Here is a 26,997-nt window from a genome sequence, read left to right as displayed (position 1 = left end):
TGACTTTGGATGCCTGCTATGCTCATAGCTGCCATCAGGTGATGCAGTCACTAATTTTTTATTTCATTGTTTTTATTCATTTTCTTTCAAGCTTTCACTCATCTGTCACTGCTATATTGGCTAAAAAAGTCAGTTAAATGCCACCTGCACCTCTTAGCTCAGGGAAAAGAAGCTTGTAATACCTCTTGCTGCTGACGTGATACTGAAGATATCTGCAAACACATAGGGAACATGCCTTATGGAGGGTCGGACATGGTGATTTATAAACATGCAGAAGTACACTGTGCTTAAGTCTTGCTCCATTATGTAATCAATCAGAATTTTTCTCTAGTCCGTCTAATTAGACTAAAACAAAGTGGTGAAAGACGAGGAAGAAGAAGAATGTGTCATTCTTCATTGTGTCAAACATTGCTCGATTGAGGTTCACTTGGAAGCACATTTGAGCGTGTGAATTGAGCGCCCAGAGTTCTATATTTTGATTCAAATGTTTGTTTTTTCTTTGCACTGTTGCAGGAATGTAGACATGTCAAGGTGGACGAGAAAGTACCAGTTACAGTGGTAGATCTTCGAGCATAAAAAGGAACATTTGGGTGAACTTCAAAGCATGTATTTGATGTAAAAGAACAAGAACACACAAAACTGTACATTCTTGTATATTTTGTGTCCCAGAAAAGTGGGATTGGTTAGGACACTCGGTGTTTGCTCTCAGTGCTAGTCATGACTGTATACTTGTTGTGCCTGGACTGCATTGTTACTGACTTCAGCATCAGTTGCATATGAGAAGCTTTGTACAGAAGCTATAGCCTAGGAATTAACAGAAGTCTTAGGAGCTGCCAGTGATATTAACTCCTCTAAAGTGGTGCCGTATTCTGTACTGATCATTTTCAGCGATGTTACTTCCAGCATGTGCCAGTTGGTGGTAGGAGCAGCTGTGACAATTGAAGATCGCAAGCATGTACACCTCTCCTCAGCATTGTTTTTGCAGTCATATGCTTCAGTGCATCAAAAAGGGGCTAAATAATTGAGCACACTAGCACAAGCTTATTACTAAATTGGCCAACAGTCACCCTATTTGTGAATCATATATACCTGATTTTCCATTATACAAGTTGTACCCAGACTGGTAGGCAGGCTTTTGATGAAAAAGTTTGTTATGTAGGTTGCTTTTTTGTATATGACATACATCTCTACTTGGCTGGCACAATGAGATGTTACTGCCTATGCTTGTACAATGAACCTGATAATTCAAAATTGCTTCATTCAAATTGATGCTTAAATTGAACAGAATATCAGGTCTAGTCGGAGCCGTATCTAACCCAATGAAGAAACACCCTTGGTTATTCAAAACCATGTGCTTGCGAGAACATACTTGGCTATTCGCACCCAATGCTTTTTGCTGAAATCTGGTGCTCAAATGCAAATCTCAGGTGGTGTCAGCACTACATTGTGCCATTGAATGTCCTGGTGCACATTAGCAGATGTTCCTCATGCCTATAATAGTGCCAGCCTATGCAGTGGTGTTGTGGTAAATGCTTTAGTGGGTTTTCTGTACCTCGCACATGTAGCAGGCAACATCAAGCAGGTGGTGCCAGTTCTGCCTTTCATGGATATGTGGTGCACTGAAACTGGCTCAAAGTAGTGCCTGTGCCTCACATGGTGCACAGCACAAGCCATGCACTCCACGTTAGTGCTGACATTGGACTGCCCTGAACGTGGTATGCTATCAAAGCAATCAGGTTTCCAATGTGGATGCCCCAGTATGTACAGCTTTTGCACCATTTTAGAAATTGCTGGCCTACATTACGGTATACACTGCACTCTGTATGCCATACCACTGTGCATCAGATGTTGAAGCAGAGCCTGTATATATGCTTGTGGAGGCTGTTGAAAGAAATTCGATATAAGAGCAGCATCACTTGTGCACCTTCTTTAAAAAGCTTTCTTTGGCTATTTTGCCAATTTTCATGGTCAGTGGTAGTCGCACTTTCACCATGGATACAAGGGGCCTTGTTCTTGCGCAACCGAGTTCCGGGGTATAACATATGTTGCCAAATGCCAATATACCTCTTTGAGATGCACGCGCTATCACACTAGAACTTTGGGGCGTCTGAAGGTTTAGATGCTGTGGTGGAGAGCTTGGGAAGGACAGCCCTCCTCTTCTTCGGCCACCCTCCCCCCCTGCGGTGACTGGGGGAGAGAAGAATCGCAGTCACCTTCCACACCAATGCTCACACTCCAGGAGACAACACACATAGGACGACTGGGCTAGTGTATATATCCACCTATATTACTGCTACAGATGTGCTGCAACCAATATTCATCCCGAAGCGTGCTATTCTCTTAAATTGACAATCATCGTCGATTGTTTCTGTAGTCTTTAGTTGTACATCTGAAAACCAAGAAAACCTAGCAGTGCATACATTCTGGTTGATGTTGCTAACACATGAGAAAAGTGACTCGTCACTTCAGTGGGAGAGGCTGAGACGTTACTGCTGCCCAAAGCTGGCCAGAGAGCTTTACTCCTCATGAGAGGCTTCTTGATCAAAATTACTTGCAAAAATACCAATATCCAGCTTTTGCCTAGGGTCAGAAGTTTTTTTTGTCGGTAGTGGCTTTGTACGTTGCAACTGTCAAGCTGCTGAAACAAGAGTTTTGTTTCCTTGGGTGCACCAAGCCGTAACAGCCAACAGATGCTTCGACGATGACGTCACAAAGTGGCAGACCAACCACATATACAATGAAGGTGCCAGTAAGGTGACGTGTAGCGGAGTGGTATATTTTTTGATAAATTTTATCTTTCTTGGCAGATCTGACCATTTATAGTTCAGTATAAGGGTTCTAGAGTATAGAAACTAAAAAAAATGTACCTTAAACCCAAGTTCTTAAGAATCTACTCCAGCTTTTCTTTAATTGACAGCACAACACTAATCCACTTTTAAACTACAGTACACTACCTTTAATTGAAGCTCAACGGGGACAATGAAATCTGTTTCATTTATTGGTAGTTTCATTTAAAGGTCGTGACCTCTGAAGAAGCTGTGCAACTGCTTCGCTAATTAGGCATTCGTCCTATTTAGGCTGCACACATGCTCCAAGCAGCTTTCTTCTGGAAGTACTGCTGGAGTACTTCTACTGCCTGGCTTGCCTCTTTAGTCAACAGTGGGAAGCTCTGGTTGTTGTCACAGTCGATCTCCTCGTCACACTCATTACCGGTGGCTTCTTCAACTTCCGTCACTATGTCAGCTGAAGTGTCCTCACGGCAGGTGACAATGTCATCGTCAATAGCTTTACAATCATCCATTGTCACAGGGCCAGTGCCACACCTCTGAGCCACCAGCCCAAAAACAGCTTGTGCTTCAGCACCATTGGCGACAGATTCCTGTTGGTTTGTGGCCATTTCCTTAGAGAAGCCCGCATGACAGAAGCATCTTTGAATTGTAGTAGCTACAACTTATGGGAACTCCGGCATCAGAGCCAGCGGTCGAAGAAGTGTAGGACAGAGTGACTTGTGAGCATGAGCGGTTGTTCGAGGTTTGGCTGGGCGCTCTTGGGCGTGGCCGGCCAGGACTGGGGCCTGCTGGCGTGGACTGAGGGACCGCACTGTTCCCACATTGGTGCCTGTAACGTGAGGCCCCGGCTACGTTCCGGGAGGGGCCGTGATTGTGGGGAAGGCGGGTGGCGCCTGTTCCACGGTCATTAGCAACTCCTGTCTGGCCTGGTGTGTGACCGTCTCCGCGGTGCGAGCTGAAGGTCTGGCTTTCACTGAGGAGCGTTTTCGCCAGCTCCTCCTCTGTCACAGTCATCGGGTCTGGCATGGGACACGGGGGCGGAGCGGTCTCCTATGCACTGCTGAAGCTCCCATTGCCACCATTGGAGAAGGGACCTGCCGGCACGGTTACTGCATCAACGTGACAAGTTGTTGAAGCACGGAGCCCATGCGGGGCTCCAAACCCAGTGGCGCAGCCACGTCCAACGACTCGGAGACGTTGGAGAGTGATGACGACTGGACTGTTAACAGTAAGGGAGCTGCCAAGGCACGCGAAGGCAAGCTGTCAAAAAAAACGGCTCGGACGTACCACTCGTTGGGTAGTGAAGCCTAGAACAAGAGCGGCGCGTCGTCCTCGTCTGAGCCCGACGAGGGCAAAGTCTCGAACTCTGGTGGCAGTTCCTCGGCACTGGCCAGTGACAGCGGCAGCGAAGACAACAATGACGACGATTCTGAAGAAGAGTTCAACGGCGGCTACGCCGAGAACCTCAAGGGCCCTTGAGGTCAATTGCCAACGATAGTGTAAGCGGCACTGTTCGAGTGACAATCATCTTAATCTGCGATCTTTCCCTCCTGGTAACTGCATGGTGTGGGGCCGTGTGGTCTCTGCGCAGTGGAACAGCAACGAGCGGGCGGTTGCTAGTTCTGGTGACCTGCTGCGGGCACTCATCAGAATGAGGTTGAGGAGGAAGACCGGACCAGGTGTGCCTCCAGGAATGGTTTAGTGCCTTCTGGTTCCTGCAAGACCTCGACAACTCGGAGGCTCCACCCCCTGGTCTGCCGCATCTTTGCGAAGCATCTGTCCGTCCTGGAGGCAAGCCAGGTTTAGGGCCTTTGGGTTCCTGGAAGACTTTGGTGACTCGGATATTGCCTGCTCCGCTGATCCTCATTCATTGCAGCAGTCTGCAAGGTTTGCCCACCGCCGGGGGTGCGGTGCCGTCGCTGCAAGCCACCGTGGGCCAGTGCCATCATCGCCTTCGCAGAGATAGGGGCAGTATGGGAACTCCAGTATCGGAGCCAGCAGTAAAAAAAGTGGAGGACAAAAGTGACTCGTAAGCGCAAGCAGTGGTTCAAGGCTCGGCTGGGCGCTCTTGGGTGCGACCGGCCAAGACTGGGGCCTGCTGGCGTAGACTGAGGGACCGCGCTGTTCTCACAAACTTCAGCGACGAGTGGGCCAAGATGTAAATGGCAGAGAGGAGGTCTGTAGTGTACTGTTCATCCCTTTCCATACACAGCAGCATCCTTCTCAGTACGTGGCGACATAAGAACACCTTTAAATTTGGAATGACAGCCTAATCCATTGGGTGGAGTATGGCTGTTGTGTTCACAGGGAAGAACTCCAACTGAATAGAATTCAGGTCTCACACTTCACCATGTGCTGAGCAATTGTCCACAATAAACAAAAGCTTCCTGCCTTTTGTAGTGAACTTAACGTCCCTCTGTCTCAGCTTGGTGTCAGAAATGGCCTGCTTGGTATTTGCTTCATACAATACCGGCAGTGCTTTGACACCTTTAAAAGCTTGCGGTCTCTGCTTTCCCGATGACAAGAAGCTTCAACTTTTCAGACCCGTCCATGTTGGCCCCAACCAGAACACTTGACGCGGTCCTTGTTGTGCTTTCCTCCTGTGCACATCTCACCTTTAAATCTTAGAGACTTGTTGGGAAGAAGCTTATAAAAAAGCGACATTTTGTCCCCGTTGAAGATGTCGCAGTGCTCATAATTCGTGAGCAAGTCTTCGAGCCCCTGCTGCTGGGAGTTAGTGCAAACATTTCTATCTACTGTGGCACTTTCACCTACTATGGTGTAGAAAATAAGGCTGTGGCGCTTCCTGAAATGGCTTAACCAGACGTCTCTGAATATGAAGTCTTCAGTTCCCATCTGGAGTGCGATGTCTCACCTTCTCCTCCAAAATGACCTTGTCACTGGAAGGCCGGAGCTTTGGGCACGCTTGAACCACAGAGCAAGTGCCTTCTCGAGGTCCTAGTGGTCAACTAGACTTTTCCTATTGGAGTGAAAGTGCTGCTGTTGTATGCCATCTCAATCTTGTCACGATCCTTCAGAAAAGACAACACATTATGGGGTGCTCTTTAGCAGTTCCTTCCATATTGCATGCATGTAGAGCCATGCACGTAAAAAGCAACTAACAAAGCATAAAATGGCATCCACACAAGAAAGTGAGCAACCACATACTGGATTGGATTGGATTCTGGATATCAACATCAGCAAAGCCTGTGCCAATGTCAGTACGACGTATGCTCAGTTTCGGTTTCATTTAAAGGACACTAAAGGGCACTAAAGGACACTACAAGTTAAAGTGACAATGCTCTAGAACGTCTAAGGCATCAATATAATCGCGAACAGAGCTTTAGTAACTGAAAAATTGGGGTAAATGCATGACACGATTTGAGACCCCCCCTCCCAGCAACATTCCGGTACTAGCCTGATGACGAAGGCACTCCTCATCATAAATTGTCACTATGTCACTAGTACTCAACTACTCGTATTAAAATTCATTTCATTAGGTTATAAGACAAAATAAAACGCTACTTGTCTACTTCTCTTCATTTCTAAGAAAAAATAACATTTTGACGTTACCCTTGAGTAGTATGGGTGGTCGAAAGGTTTCGTTTTACGCTCGACTCTGCGCGCTCGACTCTGCGCCGCGCGCGCTTTGGAGTTTCAGTTGTTTCGTTATCGCATTGTGCTGCACTGGTTCTGCTGGCTCGTGAAACTTGCATTTGGAACAAGCAGCAAGAATTCCACGTCCATGTGATGTCGTGGGATGCGCGGTCCACAGAACTTGGCCAAGGGCAGTTGCAGCGGCGAATCCAACATTATTTATCACTGTGTGCCAACGAGTGAAGCTCTCCGTTCGAAGTGGTTAAGTCCCATACCTCTGCCACAACTCGTTTGCAAAGAGCCGAAAAATTGTATAGTGTGCTCGCTGCACTTTCGTCCAGAAGATTACGAGTTCAACACTGACTTACTGAAGTTGTGTGGAGTGCCTTTCAAAGCAATACTTTCCCGTAGCGCTGTTCCGTCGGTCTTGCCTGCATTCGCCGAAGCACAAGAACAACTGCAGGTCGAAGACGGGGCGGTGAATGTGGCATTTGGTTTTCACGAAGGAAAAGCTACAAATGTGCGAATATGTACAGCCATGACATACAGTTGCCGTCGTAGTAGTATGCAACGATGCCGGCAGCGCGAGCCCTTAGCAGCAGGTCATGTTCATCAGTGCTTAAATCGCTGAATTCGAGCCCAGCATAGCGAGCCAATGTGTCGTTGTCAGGGTCGTCCATTGCAACAAGCATCGAAGTTGGCGTCATAAAATAAAGAACTAGCTTACCGTCGCGTGCTCTCCCTTCTGCTAGCCACCATAGTCCCGCTTTCGCGCTGCTGTCAGCTCTGTTTCAGGCCGCGCGTTTGCGTTTTGCGCAGAAAAGCCATAGCGCCGTCTGCGGGCGCCATTTCACTCGCCGACGGCACAACGTCCCTATGAGACCCTGACGTCACCACTCCTCGATCGGAGTGCGGGCGATTTGAACTGTGCTAGAGGTACGCGGACACTTCAGAACGCATTTTCCCTTAAAGTAAGTAAAGTCTTCTTCACATGAAACAAGCGTTTCGAGGTTTCTGGGATGGTATTTCAACAGTCCACGTTGACTTAATATTAACCTTTAGTGTCCCTTTAACCATGTTGCTTGCAAAATAGTATACCAATTGTCGAGCACGACTCAGCACCGATTTTTTAGGAAACCATTTACTTGTTTTGAAATTGTTTCATTTAAGAGGCATTTTTGTTTATGCGAGTTTCATTTAGCGCGCATTCACTGTGCCTTTGTTTTGAAAGGATAATGCCTTGCAAATCCTTTTGCATGAAATTTTCTGAACCATTTCATATCAGCAGGCTAACTAAGAGCCATAAGTTGATCACTTGTTATTGCTTCTGTGGCTTCCCCTCTGCTTCTGCGATTCATAGCACACTCAAAGCAGCTTTCTTCTGGCAAGGCATTCTGCTTTCATTTGGTCTCCCCGTATGCATTATGGCCAATTTTAGGTGCACAAATCGCTTGGCATGCCGGGCGTTTCTAAAATACCACATGGCTGCCCTTTAGCTGCTTTCTCGTTTGCTTGCTTTCGTGAGCAGGCACTGATTGGTTTTGGCCACAAAAGAAATCTGGCTCATTCAACTGATGCAGTGTTGTCTTGCACCTAGCATGGAAAGTGAACACTAAGTGTTCCAAGGTTTCGGATAAACACAGAGAATGGCATGTGGTCTTTTGAGCCGACTTGTAGATTTCCTCCCACCTGTGAGAAGCAGTATCTTGACTCGGGCATTTACAAGAGCATTGACTGATCACTGAACAGGCTCGTTTACTACATTTCCCTTTCAGTGATCGTGATCCTTTTCAAGTTTTTATTACTTTCTCACCGATTGTATGCTCAAAAGTGTACGGTCCCGTTTTCCTGCAAGTAGTAAAAATTCTGTGCATGACCAGCAAGGGTTGCTCTTTATTGTGCCGATCTGCGAAATGAGTCTCTCTCGCTTTCAATTGGACTAGTGTGGGAATTGTTGATGCACCAGGGACTGATCATGCCTAGAAACCAGTTTTTTATTCTTTTAGCTCTCTTTGAGTGTACAAAAAGCACTTTAGTGCCTCTGATATCTATGCTACATGGGTGTGTTTGATGCTTCCATATCTTAGAGGCATCAAAGAGTTAATGGCAGGAATGTGTCAACGTATTTGTTTAGCAGCCTCTATATCATATAGGGGTGTACGGGCAGCTGCTTGGTGCCCCATAGTTGGCAGTAATACTTCTAGAACTTCTGTCCATGCCCAAAAGAAACTTGAGCAGGACTTTTATGACAAAAGAAAAACCTCTAAAGTACCACTCTCATATCGCTGAAAGTGATTGTTTCAGAGTACGGCCTGTGTTGTGGGACTTTTTAGCTTCTATTTAAGGAAAGCAAACAACACCTGTTCAAAGATGGTCTGCATCTCATGGGAGGTTTTATGAAGCGAGTATTTATTAAATATTTCACATTGTTTGATTTTTGTGAAACTATTGTTAAAGTTGTACAATAACGAGAAGTAAGGCACCACTTGGGCAATGAGGTTGGCAACTAGCAATGTTCACAATAAACTATCCATTTTCAAGGCCACCTTTCTCTGCCTTTATGCCACCTTTGGGACAAGCAGAGTTGTGCTGCACATGTGTATTTCAAGGTTGCATGAAATAAGATATGAACAAGTTCACTTCGGGAAATAAATGGTTCATGAGCACTTTGAGACCAAGAGTGCTGAGAATAATTTCTTGACAACATATTTTATTTATTTGAAAATACTCGCAGAGCACCGTGTTTATATGTGACAGTGTTGTGCTGTGTTTAACTTGTGGTGTGAAGACTGCGTTGGGAGTACATTGGCAGAAGTGCCAGTATTCTGTACTAGATATTCAGTAAAGAACTGCTAGCAGCCAGAACATTCTTGTCTTATAGATGGTGCAATTTGGGTTTTCCTTGAGTAGCACATAATGCAGCATTAGTCTTCTGAATCTGCTTTTCACAGCACCCTTATTTACTGGCACGACGTAAATTAACATAATTTCTGGCTGAGGTATAATCATTGTGGAGTTGGATGCATTTGTGAGGTACCAGAATGGAGCAAAACTTTTGTTTGTGGATGTGTATGTGCTTGAGCGAGTGCGAGTGAGTGACTGAATTTATAGATATTTTTTTAATGAAGGGGAGAGCCTGAGGGAAGAGCTGTTTCTTTTAAGATGAGGCATCTTATGGGACAGTTTGATGTGTATCTTTAGACGTGTTTGTTCAAAAAGCATGGGGTTGGCTCTTGAAGTATATTTTAATTATTTGCAGTAACATCCCCCAAAAATGATTTGTGTGTTCTGCAACTTAGGAACAAGTTATTGATAGGAAGACTGCTTGCTGCTTGTTGGCAAACCAGTCTAGCCTGAATTTTGATATGATGTTGAGCTGCTGAGCACGAGGTGGCAGGATCGAATCCCGGACATGGCGGCTGCATTTTGATGTGGGCGAAATGCGAAAACACCAGTGTACTTAGATTTAGGTGCACGTTAAAGAACCCCAGATGGTCGAAATTTCCGGAGTACTCCCTATGGCGTGCCTCATAATCGGAAAGTGGTTTTGGCACGTAAAACTCCATAATTTAATTTTCAAAAATATTTTTTTCATGTGGATGTGCTCATCACATTTTTCCTCTGATTTTCTGCCATGTGTGCTTAATAAAGGTGAATGTTTAAGCAGAAAAAGTGATTTAGATGCCGAAATTTGACTGATAACTGTTCCTGAGGCTCGTGGAATGTAGGTGCCGTAGGTTTCTATGAACGTTGATCTATACTTGTTTTATGAAATGCAATAAAGCTGGAAGAGGACTAATTTGATGCTGTGAATAGTGGTGCAAATTGTATAAAGGAGCCATAATAAACAGCACTACCATGTAACGGGTAATACCAGGGAGTGCCACACTGACCTTTGATGATTTGAGCTTTGTCAATCACTACACCGTATGTTACCATCCTAAGTGTAATATAAGCAGTAAATTTCTTTTGTAATATTGGAAGTGGATGTTTTTCTGCACCTTGCTTTTAAGAAATTGGTGCATCTCAATGTGTTCCCGAAGAAATGTTGAGACTGCTACTTAGGGGTGAGAAAAAAAGGCATGATGTACAGAGAAAAACAGTTCAATGTGATCATTCTTTTGGTGACTCTTAGTGCAGAATTTGTGTCAATACATTTTTGTCGACCATGGTCATAATAAACACATTTGCTTGGACGAATTTCTCAATATTGTATGCCTGATGCCACTTTTGTGTGTTGATCAGTGTGCTAAAGCATACTTCCAGTGTTTGCAAGAAGTGTCGTGCAGAGCATCGTGAGAAAACACTGGTCAACCACTGGTGTAGCAGTACATTGGTACATGCTTGCATTTGACAGCAAGGAGTTGTATACTGTTATTTTTTTTTTTTGTCAGTTTACCTACATCAGCACAAGGCACTGTATATAAAAATTACACAAACGTACGTCCTAAACAATATGTATACACAAGAAAAAACAGTTTTATTGGTCTCAACATTGTTACAGGGAAGAGAAGCAAAAATTATCACTTACGTTAACCACCTCTGCACCGTTCCTGTATTGTTGTTTAAGGGCCCCTCACCAGGTCTGGCCAAGTTGTCAAACACAGTGTATACAACATGCGCTAACAATCATGTCTGCCAAGTATTGCATCTCTATGCGGCATGGAAAGCGCTGAAATTTCAAACTGAGCACCATTTGCTCTTTTTGCGGGCGCCACGCTCCAAGGCGGAGGGCTGGTGTATATGTGCAAATGCACCTGCGTACGTGTCTGCGCTGTAAAGTCGCTTATAGTGACACGCGACTTGGATAATTACCGTATTCAAAGCAACATCTGTTGTGTAATCTGTTGCTTCAATAGACTAAATAAAGTTTTAGAGAAATAATAAAACACGCCAGACCTTTGGATGTCTTTGGGATGGCCTGCTAGGGATGACCCATACCAATCTCCAAATCCTCTCAAATGAGATAAAAACGACATCCACGGGATGTCCACTAAATCTCCTTTTTGGGACATTCAGGGATCATATTTGGATGTCCACAGGATGTCCATCAAATGTCTCCAGGACATTTTGGGATCATATTTGGAGGTTATATATTCCACTGTTCCTAGAAATTACCAGTACGTGCAGCCTTTAAAGGGCACATACCCATAAATAAAAAGAATAGTCTTATTGAAATTTGTACATTTCTCGAACATTTCTTAAAGGGACCCTGAAACGATTTTGTACAAACGTACAGAGTCTTGGAGTAGGGCCTTCTGATCATTGACGCATCTAAGTGCTCCGCGTAAAGCATGTAATGTATTACAAGGTTTTAAACATGTACATCGTTGCCGATAGCAGCACATCGCTCGGCTGAATTTTAAGCCGAGCGATGATGTCATTCATCGTACCCATTTGATGTCATTTGCCCCATTGACGTTGGTAGGGCGAGCTATCCGATTGGCTGTCCAGAGCATGTCATCAATAATTTTTCCAATTTTATGGTGAACAAATGTTCGTAATAGTTGGAATGTTAATTTGTTTCTATATAAAAAAAGTAACAGAGTGCACAAGAGCAACTTCTCGCTACACTTGAGCATTTACAGCACACAGCAACCGTCGTCTGCTTGTGTTACAACGTGCTTCATTTCGACGAGAGCTCCGCGGTCAGAGTCGGTCTGTTTTCGCGAGCACCATGATTCGACGTTGTACTGTGGGCCGCAAACGTAGCGACTGGCAATATGTCAAGCTGCGATATCGTGTCCTTCTGCAAAACAGCAGACGAGCGGACTGGCTGCATTGCACCGGACTGCCGCTATCCGATCGGCGCCAGGATTTTCGCGTTTGCGGCCGTCTCTTTACACCGGAGGATAACTACCACAATGGCGTTTCGCGAGTCCGGTATTCGGGTAAACGCAAGCGCAAGGGGTCAGAGCCTGGCCATTTGACCGTGTCGTTTCACGGGACGTTGAGAAGCACGAATGTGTATGGTCTGCACGGCGCAGCCCCAGCGGTGAATCTCCGCATGGCTGCCATTGGCTGTTTTCGAGCAGACGTTCTTTCGACGCTAGCGCCGAAGTCCCTTTCAGTTACGGCCCTAACAGGAGGGCGATGCTCTAGCAAAATGGCGGCGCACACGATTGTTTACGTTGTCATGGCAACAGGAACAGCAGCCGTGCGGCGCCTCCTTCCCCTAGCGTTTCTTTTTTTTTTGTTTTTATTATGCCGACCCGCTCCGCTCCTTTCACCCATGCCGCGTGCATCGCTTACTTTTCTGTTGTTTATGCCTCTATGCGGCGCGTTTTTTGTTGTTGTTGTTTTCTTATCGCGCGCGCGCGCTACAGCGCACCACAAGCCAGCTCGCAAGCAATGCCAATGCGCGCGCTACGCCGCGCATTGGCATTGCTTGCGAGCTGGCGCGTGGTGCGCCGTGGGCTACGCGATGGCAGGCACTCAGTCTTGCCCACACTTGTACCAGCATGTGCCGGGACATAAAAAAATTCCACTTCCCACACAGCAGATCTTTGGTCTCGCTTTATTGACTTCGTTTCCGAAAACAAAGATTTTTCTTATAACGTGGTGCGATACACGCTCAAAAAATGAACAAAAGCGAAAGGTGCATCACATAAACATGAGTACAAAACACAAAAGTTCAGACAGTGAAATAACAAAAAAAAAACCGCTAGAAAACGCGAAGGCCCTTTCATGTACACACACATAAAAGACAAGATTTTGATATAACGCCCTCAAGGCCAAAATGTAGACGAGCTTCTGATATATGCACTAAGATATTGCACAAAACTGGACGACGTGTATGACATAGTCGTGACAATGAAGAAAGTGGAAACTCACTGGTAATGGCAAATACAATGACACGCAATATACCTAAAAAATAGAATAAAATGAAGGTTGATTGACAGCCATACAAAAAAAAAACTAGCTTACTTATAAACCTGCACGAAAGTATATGAAATGCATGACATGTTCATTACTACTGAACAAAATGAAAAAGACATGGCAGAATAAAAATAACATTGTACTAAAAACTGAAATACACGTTATCCCATTATTGTGCACTTGGCCACAACTTGAGTAACGGTGGCAAGGGGGAACAGAAGGTAGTCGGCTTTTGCAGCAGCACATAGAAAACATTTGCAGAAAGGCCTATTTCTCAATCAAAGACCAGGTAAAATAAGCCAACACGACTTTTCTTTCACCCCGAATGCAATGCTTAGCAGTAAAATTATGTCACTTAAGGCACTTAGTCGTACCTACTGGGCACTCCTTTGTATAATAAATACGAACTGCAAAAAATCTGCATTTAGAACAGTTGCAATGTTCATGCTTTCCAGAAAAAAAAAAAAAGCGTATCATGCCTACACATGAAGGTTGTTCGCGCGGTTTTCCCATCGGCGTTTACTGAGATCATACACAAGCATGAAGAGTAATTTTTCAGCTGTTAGTACGTTTGTAGAACGTACAGAAAAAGCACCAAGGAGCTTAAAAAAAAAACGAGCTTACTTATAAACCTGCACGAAAGTATATGAAATGCATGACATGTTCATTACTACTGAACAAAATGAAAAAGACATGGCAGAATAAAAATAACATTGTACTAAAAACTGAAATACACGTTATCCCATTATTGTGCACTTGGCCACAACTTGAGTAACGGTGGCAAGGGGGAACAGAAGGTAGTCGGCTTTTGCAGCAGCACATAGAAAACATTTGCAGAAAGGCCTATTTCTCAATCAAAGACCAGGTAAAATAAGCCAACACGACTTTTCTTTCACCCCGAATGCAATGCTTAGCAGTAAAATTATGTCACTTAAGGCACTTAGTCGTACCTACTGGGCACTCCTTTGTATAATAAATACGAACTGCAAAAAATCTGCATTTAGAACAGTTGCAATGTTCATGCTTTCCAGAAAAAAAAAAGCGTATCATGCCTACACATGAAGGTTGTTCGCGCGGTTTTCCCATCGGCGTTTACTGAGATCATACACAAACATGAAGAGTAATTTTTCAGCTGTTAGTACGTTTGTAGAACGCACAGAAAAAGCACCAAGGGCGGAATGGAAAGCTAAGTTACGTAAGTTGCAGAATGAGACTTCGCACAGAAAAACACAAGTCATAGACCAGGTGACAATGAGGACGAACATCTATTTGTCAGCTTTCTCTACCGGCAAGAGGGAGGTGCAGCACAATGAAGGCGCAATGACGTCCGGAGGCTCATGGAGCCCACACATGGACAGGCTGTGTTCGTGTTCATGCGCCTTCTGATGTCCTTGGGTCTGCGCGCTCACCTGTTGTCTTCAGGCGCCCGGAAAAACCTTGCAGAGCTTGTTTTTGAGGTGTTCGTGCACCACTACACGATGCACGAGCGGTACGAGTCGTGAAACGGGTGAAAAATCGCGGAGCACAAGCACAGCTATCGAGGACCACGAAACTGGCGAAACTACCTACGCCGGTCAACGAACAGCAGCGCATGCTTCCCGATAACAGATAACGAAACATGAAACATCATGCAGCGGGCTAAAGCCCCTCCATCCACGCGCCACCACCGCTTGGTCAGCAAAAAACCTGGTCGGCGGAAATGGAGGGGCTTTTAGGGTAGACTGCCAAGCAGCTGGCGGAGAGTTTGGAGAGGCTTCGCGCGCTCGCTACTAGAGAACCGGAAGTCGACGACACGACGTGCCATCATGACGCAGAGCCAGTGAAAGCGGAGCTTAGCCCCGATCACTCGGCGAAGGAGTTGAGGAGAAAACACATGGCTATGGAGGAGGGCAACTTATAATCGTCCGTAGCTCTCTTAATATGAGACGCTTCACACAAATTGTGGTGTGAATGATTAACTTTCGCTGTACACTATGCATCTACAAAATGTGTCCGAACCATTTCATGGGCTTTTCCCCCTGATATGCAATTCACTTGTTTTCCTGCTTTTTCCCTTAGACTGCAGGCTTATGGCCTCCAGTGGTTGCTTACCTGTTTGTATGCTTACCAAATTTTGAAAACCCTGCAAACACTGCTGAAAGCGCAGAAACACACACATCCAGCTACATAATACTGACTGCGTGGAAGTTCCCATCGTATAATGGGACAATGGATCTTGCCCTCCGTGTTTCAATTCCAAGCCTGAAACAAGAGCTTGGAGATGCTTCCAGGACAAGGAACAAGTAAAGGAGCAAATGACAAAAGCACTGAAGGCCATCATCCTGTAAATGTTCTAGAACAGAATTGAGTAATAAAAAGCGATAGGACAAGTGCAGCGCATCTCGAAGTTTTCTGAAAATGGCTAACGTTTAGAAATGTTTTGACAGAAAAATGTATCTTTAAACCATTATTAGTAATTTGGGGTTTTTTATGTAAGTATACGACATTAATTTCATGTTGAAACATGCACTATAAATTAGGCAGTAGTTCGTGACAGTTAAACTCTGGAAGGAAATGTAATTTTTACTGCACACTTTCCATATATAAGATGAACACACATGTAATTAAGACACATTCTCCCCACAGTAACAAATAATATAAGTTTATATATATATATATATATATATATATATATATATATATATATATATATATATATATATATATATATATATATATATAAACGCCAGAGCGCCAGGCCGACATTTACTCGCGCCAAAGGCACAGACCTACTTCGTCGTCGTTCTCGCGGCGGCTCGTCTCTCGGGTATCTACCGATAATATCGTAATACTACCCCCCGGCGGCAAAAGCGCCGTCACGGTGCTTTTAAATATCCAAGGCACGTGGAGAGTTGTAGGGCTTGAGTCGGGTGACGTGGACAATGTCACTGGTTGTCACACCGGAGGACGTAGTGGGCGCGGCTAGAACAATTTCATAGGTGACATCGGTCACTTGGCGGAGCACGCGATATGGGCCGGTATAACAGGAAAGCAGTTTCTCACAAAGGCCAACTTTACGCGATGGTGACCAAAGCAACACGAGGGTGCCGGGCACAAAATGGACATCACGGTGACGGAGGCCGTAGCGTCACTTCTGTTTGTCTTGAGAGACTTGAAACGAACGCGCGCAAGTTGACGAGCATGGTCAGCACGGGCGATTGCATCACGGGCATAAGCGCTAGTTGAAGCTGTGGTGGACGGAAGCTCAGTGTCCAGTGGTAGCGTCGGTTCGCGGCCATACGAGAGGTAAAACGGGGAAAAGCCGGCAGTTGCGAGATGGGAAGAGTTGTATGCAAAGGTAATGTAGGGTAGAGCCAGGTCCCAGTCACGGTGGTCGTCTGAAACGTATTTGGATAGCATGTCTGTAAGGGTGCGGTTCAAACGCTCAGTGAGGCCGTTCGTTTGAGGGTGGTAGGAGGTAGTAAATTTATGCTGAATGTAGCAGGCCCGCATGATGTCGTGAATGACTTTCGCCAAAACCGTACGGCCACGGTCTGTTAGCAATTGACGCGGAGCAGCATGCATCAAAATGATATCATGTAGAAGGAAGTCCGCAACGTCAGTTGCCCAACTGGTCGGAAGAGCGCGGGTTACGGCGTAGCGGGTCGCGTAGTCAGCCGCGACTGCAACCCACTTGTTTCCTGATGTAGATTCCGGAAATGGGCCGAGAAGGTCTAAGCCAACACGATGTAAGGGCTCGGCAGGGATGTCAAGCGGCTGCAGGTAACCAGCGGGAAGCAGTGGACAGCAGTGGAAGCAGATTGGTCTGTCATCAGGGGTACGCGATTCGGAGGGGTTCCGGCGAGATGTGGTAGAAAAGGACAGTCGGGGACGAGGAGGGCCGGTAGAGAACTGGGGAACGCTGGGTGTAGATGTTGAACACACGGAGTTCAGACCCATGTTCTCAATTTCCTGCCTGACTACGGCCTGAATCATGGCAATCGTGGTTGCTGGCGGATCGGGAGGCGTCGTGGAGAAAGTTGGCGAACAGGCGGCCTCGAGCTCGCGGCGAACAATACGGGTGTCATCGTCACAGGTGGTGGCCTGACGCGGTCGACCCTCACATGTCGACGTAGCAGCGGTGTTGGGTAGCCGCGTGATGTGGTGCGTGATACGGCGGCTCTTGGCTTGTTCAAGGCGACGGCATTCTTTAATGATGGCGTCGATTGTCGAGACGTTGCCGAAAACAAGCAAATTGAAAGCGTCGTCGGCGATGCCTTTTAGAACATGGGACACTTTATCTGATTCAGACATATCATCGTCAGCTTTGCGACATAGAGCCAAGATGTCGAAGATGTATGAAACGTACGGCCCTGTAGATGTCTGAACACGAGACGCAAGAGCCTTTCTCGCGGCAACCTTGCGGCCAATGGGGTCGCCGAACAGTTCCCGTAGCTTTTCTTTGAAAGTGTCCCAACTGCTTATCTCGTCGTCATGCGTCTGGTACCACACGCGTGGAGTGCCGCCAAGATAAAAGATGACATTGGCGAGCATAATTGTTGGGTCCCAGCTGTTATTAGTGCTGGCATGTTCATATAGCTTGATCCATTCGTCAACGTTCTGTCCCTCCAGGCCAGAGAACACACCAGGGTCGCGATGTAGCGCTATCGTGGCGATTGGAGCAGTCGAACCAGCCGATGCCGTTGCAGAGGCGGGCTCGTCACCGGGAGGCATGGTGCCAAGCTCGATGTACCGACAGCTCCGGAGTTCCGTGGCGAGGACGGGGATCACTGACCTCCACCAGAATATTACGTGTAGAAAGACACAGACAAAAGATGCTATTTACAGGCTATTTACACTGGACTGGAGCCAGAGCGCCAGGCCGACATTCACTCGCGCCAAGGGCACAGACCCACTTCGTCGTCGTTCTCGCGGCGGCTCGTCTCTCGGGTATTTACCGATAATATCGTAATACTGTATATATATATATATATATATATATATATATATATATATATATATATATATATATATATATATATATATATATATATGCGGTTTCCTGTGCATAGCAGAAATTTTTATTTTCTGGAACAAAATTTTCTGACTGGTGCGCACAGCCTGCTGAACTCATCTGGTAGTGAAGAATTCAAAATTGTATTTACTTGCTAAGGTGCTTTTGTGTGTATTTCTGCGCACTTTTTAAACATTGTACAACAGCGTTCCCAATTGCACCAATTCATATACTAGGTGCCCATTCATATACTATTCTGGGACGTTCATTGGACATTCGTTCGCTGAAGACCATGGGACGTCCACATGAATTCCTTTTTAGGACTTCGGAATTTAGTACTTGCTTGGGATAACCCTAGGGCATTTGGTGTTGTCTGGGACATAAACCGAATGTCTGCGTGTTCTTGTTTTACTTCGCACCGCAGCAAGGGAGATGTACTTGCGTTTCGTCTGCTTGTTCCCACGTCGTGCAGTCGCGCGCAGAGACAACGAAACTATGTCATTTTCTGCCGTCTTCCAGCGCGTGATAATGCCCTCTCGTTTCTGCCTCAGTTTTTGTGTAGCACTGACTTGTATCGCTAGTCGGGTGTTCTCCGGCACAACGCGCGAAAACCGTGCGCGGCGCTACACGAGACACGCAACAGCTCGCGCGCGATACCTTCGGCGGAAGTGCGCCGCCCAGCGAAAAAGCTACGAAAAACAAAAAGGCGGGGCCCGTGACGTATGCGCCACGCGATCCACGAGCTCCGGTATGGAAGAACGCAAGGAAGGAATTTCGCTTGCGCAGGGAGGCTAGACGGGGCAAGTGGAGAGAGGGTCTCGGTTTGCGGCAATGAAATATTGCTATCTCGGCTATTAATGAACCACTTTGAAAAATTGTTGCTGGAGAACGCTCCCTAAAGGGAGCGTTCTGCTTCCAGCGTATAACCGTATAACCAACGTATAACAACTTCCAGCGTACAACCGAAGTTTTCTATGTGGCCTGGTAGGGGCCCTTTACAGAGAAATCTTGCGGTTTGAATAACTCAGAATATGTTTTATGGCCCTTTCTATTTTGTGCATGCTGCTAGAACTTTTCTGACTTTCAAGTGCAATCAGTGTTCATCTATATTGTTTCCAAAGCCCCTGATGTTTACTTTCTGCAGTCTGCATCTATGATAAGTCAGACCACTAGAAAGACGCGTCTTGCACATTGAGGTTGAATAGATGCTAAAGGTAAACATTAGGTAAAAGTGGTAAAGCGAGTATTCCAAGACGTAACAGAGGATCCCTTCTACTGCCACAAGTGCTTCCATAACGAAGTTGAGTAAACGTGGGATCAAATTTACAACATTGTCGTAAATTTCGGTGCTCTATATAGAGACACACAGGATCCAACTTGGACATGACAGAAAAAACGTTTAAAGAAAACAAGCTAGGAAAAGGACGGAATACTACAAAAAATAATTCTAACACGCCAAATCTCTATCCTCGCTACACATGCACAACAAACCACCGCAAATTAACCAAAACAGTCTATCCGTCGCGATGTGGTAGGAGTCGGCCGTGGCACAAGACGCGTCCGTTGTAGCTCCAACGTGCAGTAGACGTCGGCCTCCATTGCTGCAGCTTGACGGAGCTGGTTTCCGCAGTGCGCCCGTGAATCGCGTGGCGCAAGATGTGGTCGTAGTCGGTAGTGCGTCGGGTAGCTGACGTGGCCAGGCGGTTGCCTCCGTGGCACAGGACAGGGCAGGAACTGCAGTGGGAACATGCCTGGGTACCTGCGATGCACCGTCGCAGCAATCTAGGAGTATGGCGTGATGGTGCGTTGCCGGTGGGCTCCCTCTCTGGGCCAGGTCTTCTGAGCCACCCACTGTATACCGTCTCCAGAGCAACAGCTGGAGACGCGTCCACACTTGTTCTTCCCTAGTGAAATGGCGCAACCCACTCTGGGGCATCGGCCATGAATCGGGCAGTAAAAAAATTTTACAAATTAAAAAAAATTAAGGTAAAATAAAATAATTATATTGCAAATGGGATTTAAAGTGTCTACTGTTAAATATATGAGTAATCAATCATCTAAGTAATACATAAAAATGTGAGCATACTAAGTATTAAGAAGAATGCCAGCATGTAATTATTTTTGTCTCGCGCAGAAAGATACAGAGGGCTTCACAAACGTTCCTGTGGCGGTAACCGGTAGCCTCAAAGAATTACAGGAAGAGTCGAATTCAAGCCAAGCTTTTGGAAAAGTACTTCTAAATATCCTTTCCGTTGAATAATGAAACGGCGGCATGTCATAAAGAAGTGTTGCAGAGGGATCAAATACATGAATGATAACATACATTGACATTGCTAAAGATGCTATTAACGAATTCTTGAACGCTACGCACTGTCAAGACAAGTAAAATATATATTTTTTCATTAAAGCATATACTGGTATCTCCTAAAAATTGTGCCCGAAATAACTGATATCACTGCTTCCATGTTTTTTGTCTATATAGTACGTAAAGAAAATATCACATGAACTTTAGAAATATATCAGTTAGAAACCAGCAAAGTAGCGCATGCCGCTGATATGAAAAATGTATAGGCCGTGAAATGAACAAGGTGAAGACACATATTTTAATGAAACTTTGTCATTCAAGAACCTTGTTTACATTTTTGTACGTATGCAACGGCCAGGGAAAAATCTCAATGACGCTGTCCTTTGTTCCAATGTATTGCGCAGAATCGCCGATTCTGCGCCCATTCCAAAGGAAGGGAAGCGTAGCAGGGGGCGGCAGAAAGTTAGGTGGGTTTATGAGATTAAGAAGTTTGCAGGAACGACATGGCCACAATTAGTACATGACCGGCGTAGTTGGAGAAGTATGGGAGAGGCCTTTGTCCTGCAGTGGGTGTAGCCAGGCTGATGATGATGATGATGATGATTGCGCAGAATCGTAGCTGTCACCGGTTGTGTACTGTGAGTAATTGCACTGAAATTACAGTCGCAACAGAGAGCACACGCATATAAAAAGCAAGAGTTCTGCAAAATATACGAGGCCGAGTCAAATTAAGGTGATCCAATGCGAATATAAAACAAACGGGGTACTTTATTTAAAAGTAGCCTCCATGAGCATTTAGACATTTGTACCGTTGACTATGGAGTCGCGTGATTCCCGTCTCATAAAGCTTCTTGGGTTGCTGCTTAAAAAAATCTGACTCTTTCACGTCATCGTCCGACAGGAATCTGGTTCCCTTGAGCTGTTTCTTCAATTGCCTCAAAATGCGGAAGTCGCAAGGCGACAGGCCTGGGCTGTATGACGGATGTTGCAGCGTTTCCCACTTTAAGATTGCCAGTTTTGTGTTATAAACACATCAGCGACGTGGGGACAGGCATTGTCGTGGAGCAAGATGACCCCATTCGTCTATTTTCCACGTCGTTTGTTCCTGCTTGCGACACACAGCCGATCCGGTGTTTCACAATATTGGAAACGATTGATAGTCTCTCCAGGCTTAGCAAATTCGATCAGTAATGGCCCCTGACAATGTACAAAAAAAGTCAACAACACCTTTCCGGCAGAAATGACGGCCTTTGCTTTCTTTGGGGGTGGTGAATTCCAACGTTCCCACTGTAAGCTTTGTCGTCGTGTTTCAGGCTCGTAGTTTCAGGCACCATGATTCGTCTCCGGTCACAAATGCAGACAAAAAGTCGTCACCCTCATTGTGATACAGGATTAGATGAGCCAAGGCCGCGCCGAACCTCTCCGTCTTCTGGTGGTGGTTCCTATATAATATTGGCATCCACTCCGCACACAAGGGCCGACAACCAAAATGTTCATGAATTAAAGTGTGAACCGAACCATGATTGATGTTCACACGCTCTGCCAGTTTATCGATGCTTGTCCTCCGTTCTTGTCTAAGCAGCTCATCAAACTTTGTTAGGAGCTCCTTTTGTGTTGGGAGTGATTGCGCGGTGGCTTTGGCCCGGTCTTGAATCGCCTTTGCAGCTTCACGTCCTTCTCTGAACCGTTTGCTCCAACGCTTCACGGTGGCCAGTGAAATGCAATGTTCAACGTAGACGGCAGCCATACGGCAACTAATTCCATTTTGGGAAACACCTTCAGCTGTCAAAATCCACACGACACCCCGCTGTTCAACTTTTGGAGCGTCTGTTATATCACGCAACCATGTTCAACCGAGTGTATGAGAGCATTAAAGAACATTTATCCTCACACCTGCATGTCACTTTTGTAAATGAGAGATGCCTGTGTGCTTCGCGCATGCCTCGAAGATAATGAACAGAACCATTATTGCGCGAGGTGGGTTAGACCACTTTCATTTGACTCACCCGCGTACATTCGGAATGCGAAGATACAGCTTGTTAAAGGCAAAAACGTGTCATTGGAAACAAAGTTCACTGCACGTATACACAAAACCTCGCAACAAGATATTTAAATATACGTATAACTCTCCGTTAAATCTACGTGTCTAAGAAAACGAGACAGAGAGAGAGAATACAGAGAAAGGCAGGGAGGTTAACCAGAGGTAGTTCCGGTTGACTACCCTGCATGAGGGGAAGGGTTAAGGGAGATAAAAAGAGAAAGAGAGTGGAAGGGAGAGATAGACAGAAAGCGAAACGAGAATTAACAAAGCGCGTACGCTATAGAGCGGTAGGGGGCGGCGTTCTTAAAGTCTATCGGTAAGCCCCATATATATAGCGCAGGCCCGCAGGGGCGTCTGCGCCAGCAGGCGTTTGGTGTGTTGCGACACCACGTACCCGAGCACACGAGGGTTGGACCCTCCCGCGTGTAGCCGTGCGCGGCTTAGCCGTGTCTGGGGAAAGGGGGATCCTGGAGGTTGAGTCAATGCTGGGTGTCTGGACCTTTAAGGCCCCCCGGCGGAGGCAACACACCTCTTTGGCCTCTGCTTCACATAGACGGCACCTCCAGACTGACCCACCTGGAGGAAATCGGCAGTCGCCTTTTCCTGTCCCTCTATCCAATCTTTTACTTTCCCTCTCGCTGTCTCTTCTTTCTTGTCTTCTTATCACTTCTTCTCACTTCCGAATTTCAAGGCGGCGAGGGTTAACCTGGTGTATGTATCCAACCTTGGGTATGTTATATTAGGTTATAGTGGCTACGTACAGCTGGCGTCTGCGTTTCCTCCTGGACTCGTGGCGTCCCCTTGTTGGGCTCGGTGGTGGGCGGCTGGCGTAGCTACCGAAATTCAATTATTCTGCATGGCTAAGACGTCATTCCCTCCCCTTTCCGGTCGTCCTCTTTCAAAAAGAGGGCGCACCGAAGAAACCTTTCAGCTATTCAGCCAGCGCAAAGAAACTTTCCCCCGCTTTCATGTAATACACAGTCAAGATCCCGAAAAGACAGTCAGAACTATCTCACCTTTCATTCTAGCTAAATGCCTTACCGACACACTAGGTGCTGGCTACAAAGTGACGAAAATGAGCAGTGGCGACGTTCTTCTTGAGGTCCACGACACTCAGCACCATGGCAAACTCTCCAATCTCCTAGCATTCCGTAATGTAGCAATAACCGTTACCCCCCACCGATCATTGAACACATGCAAAGGAGTCATCTCTGATGAAGATCTATTGAGCCTAAGCGAGGAAGAGCTCCTGGAAGGCTGGAAAGAACACAATGTCATTCAAGTGCAAAGAATAAATATCAAGCGAGACAACCAAGGCATTCCAACTAAGCATCTCATCCTTACCTGTGCATCGAGCGTGCTACCAGAAACCCTAGAAACGGGATATACCAAAATTAGAGTCAGGCCTTACATCCCAAACCCCCGAAGATGCTTGAAGTGTCAGAGATATGGCCACGGTTCGCAAAGCTGCCGTGGCCGACTTACCTGTGCAAAGTGTGGTGAACACGAACACAAATCCAACAACTGTAATGGCACACTCCACTGTCCCAACTGTGACGGCGGACATGCAGCATACTCTCGAACCTGCCCGACATGAAAAAAAGAAAAAGACATAATCACAAGGAAAATCAAAGAAAACATCTCATTTCAAGAAGCGCGTAAACGTGTATCATTTTTTCATACCTCAGGGTATTGTTTGAACCGCACCGATGGCACCGGCTGTTGGAATCTCAGCGCTGCCACCAGCTGTTGGAACCTCAGTGCTGACACCCGTTGTTGCAAATGGGTCGCAAGCCCCAAGGGTAGCGTTGGCCTGGCGGCCTGGGGCACACTGGAAGCATCCGAAGGTCCCAGCAAAGCATCAGTCGACTGCTAACAGAACAACTTGTTTATTCTAGCATCGCAACGAGCGGGCGGTCAGGTCGACCGAAGTAGAGAGACGGGAGAGCACGTTACTCAACAGAAGAAATCGGAGCCTCTCTCCTGGCGTCCGGGGGCAGCTGCTCTTATACTCTTGGCGTCGCGGGCAAGAAGGAAGGTCACGAGATGACACCACGTGACAGCGAGCTACGGACGGACTGAGAGACATGTAGAGACAAGGAGGTGACGCATCAGCCGGGCCGGCGCCGGTCAGACCTCCTCGCTTCACACTGGGGAAGCTCCTCTCCCCGGCTGCCGCGCTTTGACAAGCGTGGGCACACACACACACACGCACACACAAAGACACGTGGCACTGAACATGCCGGGACGCGCTCGGCGGGGATGCGTCGCGGCCGCTCCGAACGGGCCAAAATGTCCGCCGCTTTGAACGAAGCCCCGGCGTCCGTTGAATCCGCGCTGGCTACAGCGCGCGTCATAGGCGAAACGTAACAGTATGCTAGTGCGGCGCGCAAGGGGGCAACGTCGCAGCAGACTCCGGCTCCGGCCCAGCCCACAACCAGTGTGGTTGCGGCCTTGCCACCAGCCCCCCTGGCGCCAGTAGCCAGCGTTGCTGCGCCGTCCCTGAAGGAGGGCCCATCGACCTCTGGGTTGGTGGCCTCCAAGGCCCTGCTTTTCGAGGTAAGGCCTGCGGTGAAAACACCCCGCTCGTGTGAGCGGAAGTCCAGTGGCTCCCAAGAGTCGATGCACACAACCCCGAGCCAGAAGGCGCATCTAGCGCCTCGGGAGCGGCGCGAGTCTCGCGACCGCTCCAACAAAGACAAAACCCGCACCATAATCACGGGTCCTGAAAAGGTTTCCCTAAGTCATTTCTCTAACTTGACTCCTCTTGACACACAGCATAAAAACACGTGCAATATGGTTACACAAATAATACACTGGAAAGTTAGACGTCTTATCCACAACCTCGTTGACATTAAAGAACTCTTAAACAAATATAACCCAAAGGTGCTGTGTGTTCAGGAGACACATCTTAAATGTACACAAACAAACTTTCTTCGTCAGTACACCAAATACCGTAGAGACCGCAACGAGGCGAATACCTCGTCTGGCGGTGTAGCAACAATTGTGGACAAGTGCGTAGCTTGTCATCATGTCGCCCTTCAGACTCCCCTTGAGGCAGTATAAATTAGGGCAATTCTCTTTAATAAATTAATCACAGTATGTTGCTTATACATATCCCCTAAAAAGTGATTTTTATAAACTAATTGATCAGCTTCCGGACCCCTACCTACTCGTAGGCGATTTTAATGCCCACAACACCATGTGGGGAGACTCGCGATGTGACGCGAGATGTCATCTCATTGAATATTTTCTAGTGAACTTGGGTGCATGCCTCTTCAACAAGAAGGAGCCAACTTATTAAAATATTCATCATAATTCATATTCATCAATAGACTTGTCGATTGGCTCTTCTTCAATTTTCCCGGACTTGCAATGGCATGTAATCAAAAATCCCTATAGAAGGGACCACTTTCCTGTAATGTTAAATGCAATGCCTCAACATGAATGGTTGAGGCATTGGTTGGGGCCCCTACATACACCCCGGTGGAAACTAGCCTCCACCGAATAGAATGATTGTAAGGAAGCAACTTACTTATCACGGCATGTTATCACTGATTTTAACATAGATGAAGCAGTGGCATATTTTGCTTGTTTTATTCTCGACGCAGCAGAAAAATTCATTCCACAAACACAAGGGCTCTCAAGTAAAAGGCGGGTCCCCTGGTGGAATGAACAATGCAGACTGGCACGAAAGAAACAAAACAAAGCGTGGGGTTTACTGCGTCGCTTCCCGACTGCAGAAAACATCATAGAATTTAAACTGGCAAAGTCACAAGGAAGGCGCACATGGAGACAGACAAGGAGGGCTAGCTGGGAGAGGTTTCTCTCGGGCATCACTTCCTACACCCAAGAGTTCAAAGCATGGAATGGCGTAAGAAAGATAAAGGGGCAACAAATCCACCCTTTGCCCCTAGTGGACGACCAAAAGATTACCTTGGAGGACCAGGTGAACACTCTGGGCGCACACTTCGAACATGTATCAAGCTCCACACATTACATAAAATAATTCCTCAAATATAAACAATTAGCTGAACTTAAGACACTTGATCGTAAATGCCGTCCGGATAAACCATGTAACCGTCCTTTTAAGATTGCCGAGCTTAAAGCTGCATTGAGCACATGTACAAGCTCTGCACCAGGAGCTGATAGAATCGTGTATGGCATGATTAAGAACTTACACAAAGACACGCAAATGACACTTCTGGCACTTTTCAACTCTATCTGGGCTGCCGGATACCTTCCACCTTCATGGAAGGAAGCTATTGTTATTCCCGTTTTGAAGCTGGGTAAAGACCCTTCCTTGGCGGCAAGTTATCGCCCGATAGCTCTTACGAGTTCTCTGTGTGAGCTATTTGAAAAAAATGATTAATCGTAGATTAATACACTTCGT

General features: G+C 46.4%; 2 protein-coding genes across 2 annotated transcripts in view; both read left to right on the top strand.

Annotated features, from left to right (window-relative positions):
• The window catches only part of LOC135899346 (STAM-binding protein), an 85,743-nt gene extending 75,161 nt beyond the window's left edge, over positions 1 to 10,582 (top strand). Inside the window, exon 10 of the mRNA XM_065428590.1 lies at positions 514 to 10,582. Coding sequence (XP_065284662.1) covers positions 514 to 576 — 63 coding nt within the window. The 3' untranslated portion in view covers positions 577 to 10,582. The remainder of the gene's footprint in view (positions 1 to 513) is intronic.
• LOC135899325 (RNA polymerase-associated protein RTF1 homolog) lies at positions 3,936 to 4,268 on the top strand. Its single transcript, XM_065428559.1, has 2 exons — positions 3,936 to 4,034; positions 4,101 to 4,268. Exons 1-2 carry the CDS (start codon positions 3,936 to 3,938, stop codon positions 4,266 to 4,268), a joined length of 267 nt encoding a protein of 88 aa, XP_065284631.1.
• Positions 10,583 to 26,997: the final 16,415 nt, after the last annotated feature.

Source organism: Dermacentor albipictus, chromosome 1, assembly GCF_038994185.2.
Source record: "Dermacentor albipictus isolate Rhodes 1998 colony chromosome 1, USDA_Dalb.pri_finalv2, whole genome shotgun sequence".
NCBI lineage: Eukaryota > Metazoa > Arthropoda > Arachnida > Ixodida > Ixodidae > Dermacentor > Dermacentor albipictus.
Note: the sequence above shows the minus strand (reverse complement) of the source record. Positions and strands in the feature narration are given on the sequence as shown.

Bases quoted from the DNA above. Each gene is read 5' to 3' on its own strand.
- LOC135899325 (XM_065428559.1), top strand. From the start codon at position 3,936: ATGCGGGGCTCCAAACCCAGTGGCGCAGCCACGTCCAACGACTCGGAG. The intron at 4,035-4,100 runs GCACGCGAAGGC...AGTGAAGCCTAG, and splicing joins ACAGTAAGGGAGCTGCCAAG to AACAAGAGCGGCGCGTCGTC.